The sequence below is a fragment of the Oratosquilla oratoria genome, chromosome 3, assembly GCF_046742065.1.
Source record: "Oratosquilla oratoria isolate Oo_2021 chromosome 3, ASM4674206v1, whole genome shotgun sequence".
NCBI lineage: Eukaryota > Metazoa > Arthropoda > Malacostraca > Stomatopoda > Squillidae > Oratosquilla > Oratosquilla oratoria.
This window is the reverse complement of record NC_134779.1, coordinates 80467807-80470306: the sequence shown is the minus strand read 5'-3', so window position 1 is coordinate 80470306 and position 2500 is coordinate 80467807. Positions and strand designations below refer to the sequence as shown.

Here is a 2500-nt window from a genome sequence, read left to right as displayed (position 1 = left end):
CTCTCTCTCTCTCTCTCTCTCTCTCTCTCTCTCTCTCTCTCTCTCTCTCTCTCTATCTATCTCTCTCTCTCTCTCTCATCTCACTCTCTCTCTCTCTCTCTCTCTCTCTCTCTCTCTCTCTCTCTCTCTCTCTCTCTCTCTCTCTCTCTCTCTCTCTCTCTCAAACATGATAGACACTAAATGGGTTCGCAATAGACAAGTGAAACACGAAGCAGCTCTTACGAAGTTATGTATAATAGGTTTTGAGGCGAGGAGGAACATTAGAGTTGTTTAAAATTCACTACACTCAAGGAGTCGGGGTTGATGGGTTGGACTTGGGTGTTTGGTTTTCAGCCTACTCGGGCTGAGCTCGGTAAAATGATATCTTCATCGTGACATCACAAACTTCGCAACTCTATTGCACGTGAACAGACCTTTAGCTGACTTTGTAAGACTGATATGCCCAATGTGATGTCACAAGCACTAACCCTTTCCTGCACTCCGAAGGACCTTCTACTGACCTTGTACAGTAGGAGAAATTAATTCGTCGATGTTTTGCTGGCATATAATGGATATCAAAAGCTTTGGTTGACATATATCAAAACTTGTTCTCTAGTGATAGTCTTAGTAACAGACACAAGCGACTTCCTTTGTACATCCATGATGAACTACTATGGTAGTTTTTGACAACTTTGATATCAAGACTGCAAACCACATAGCATCGCGGAAGGACCTTTTGGTGCCCTTGGCCGCGACTACTTACCACTGCGGGCATATGAAGAAGAACCGTCATGTGGAGAGCCGTGTGTCCGTGAGGGCTTCCCCTCTGGTCGCCAGGGGCGTCTCCCTCCAGCAACAGATCCAGCACGCTGGAGAACCCCAGAGCATCCGAACTGTTATCGGTATCGCCCCTTTTACTTCGGAAATAAAAGGACGGGACATAAAGTTCTTAAGATGTTTAAACCAAAGTGAACTTCATATATTTCCAAGCTCAGTAGTTATCTTATATGTGCACGTGTACATATATATATATATATATATATATATATATATATATATATATGTATATATATATATATATGTATGTATATATATATATATATGTATATATATGTGTATATATATTTGTATATATATATAAATATTCATACACACACACACATTATACATATATATATATATATACATATATATATATATATATATATTGCAGTAATTCACAAGGCATACGTGAAAATAATATGCAGAAAAAAACACTGGGAAATAAGAAGCTTAGTCCGAACGTTTTCGTTTATCTAAGACATTATCAAGGAATACACAGTTACAGAGACATAGGTGGATATATATATATACATAAAGTAGAAGACAAGCTAGGAATATGGGAAGGACATACAAGATGCTTCATAATCAGGTAGAGACGTACGTTTACTTATAAGGACTGTGACTGGATTCGATAATGTTTCTTTCTAATAAAGATCTACAAGAAATTATTACATTAGAATTATCCCAGTCAATAGGATGGTTGTAGTCTCTTACATGGATAAAAAGGCCACTGGAACTTTGCCCACTCCTTACACTATATTTGTGCTGATTTATCCTAGTTTTTAAGCCTTTACCAGTTTTGTCAAATACTTTCCTTTCGTGTGAGGTGTTATGGAAAGTTTTGTAAGCCATTTTATGAGAAGTGTCTATTAAGTGTTTTGGATATTTTAATTCAGAAGCTATGCTATATATTTTCCTCAGCCCGGAATTTTTGGATGATGAGCTGGGGAAGATATATAGCATAGCCTCTGAATTAAAATATCCTTAAATGTAAAAAAATGTATATCGGCCAAACTGGTAAAGACTTAAAAACTAGGATAAATCAGCACAAATATAGTGTAAGGAGTGGGCAAAGTTCCAGTGGCCTTTTTATCCATGTAAGAGACTACAACCATCCTATTGACTGGGATAATTCTAATGTAATAATTTCTTGTAGATCTTTATTAGAAAGAAACATTATCGAATCCAGTCACATTAAGCAAACCTTTGACCATAATATTAATTTAAGTTTAGGATTATTTAAACTTGATGATTTTATTATTGATAAAATTGTAAAACATTCTCAAAGTGTTACTAGACCGGGGTGACGTAACGTCATGTGACCAAACGTCCTTATAAGTAAACGTACGTCTCTACCGATTATGAAGCATCTTGTGTGTCCTTCCCATGTTCCTAGCTTGTCTTCCACTTTGTGTATATATATATATATATATATATATATATACATATATATATATATATATATATATATATATATATATATATATATATATATATATCCACCTATGTCTCTGTAACTGTGTATTCCTTGATAATGTCTTAAATAGACGAAAACGTTCGGACTAGGCTTCTTATTTCCCAGTGGGTTTTTTCTGCATTTATATATATATATATATATATATATATATATTTATATATACATATGGATATATATATATATATATATATATATATATGTGTGTGTGTGTGTGTGTGTGTG

The 2500-nt window shown here is 34.8% G+C and overlaps 1 protein-coding gene across 3 annotated transcripts in view; it reads right to left on the bottom strand.

Moving 5' to 3' along the window:
- LOC143024156 (uncharacterized) overlaps window positions 1-2500 on the bottom strand; it is a 151823-nt gene that overhangs the window by 1925 nt on the left and 147398 nt on the right. For 2 of the 3 annotated variants that reach the window (XM_076182944.1, XM_076182945.1), the window contains one exon: window positions 743-896. The exons of the other annotated variant lie outside the window; for it this stretch is intronic. In XM_076182944.1, the coding sequence (XP_076039059.1) occupies window positions 743-896 (154 nt within the window). The remainder of the gene's footprint in view (window positions 1-742; window positions 897-2500) is intronic. 3 annotated transcript variants of the gene reach the window in all.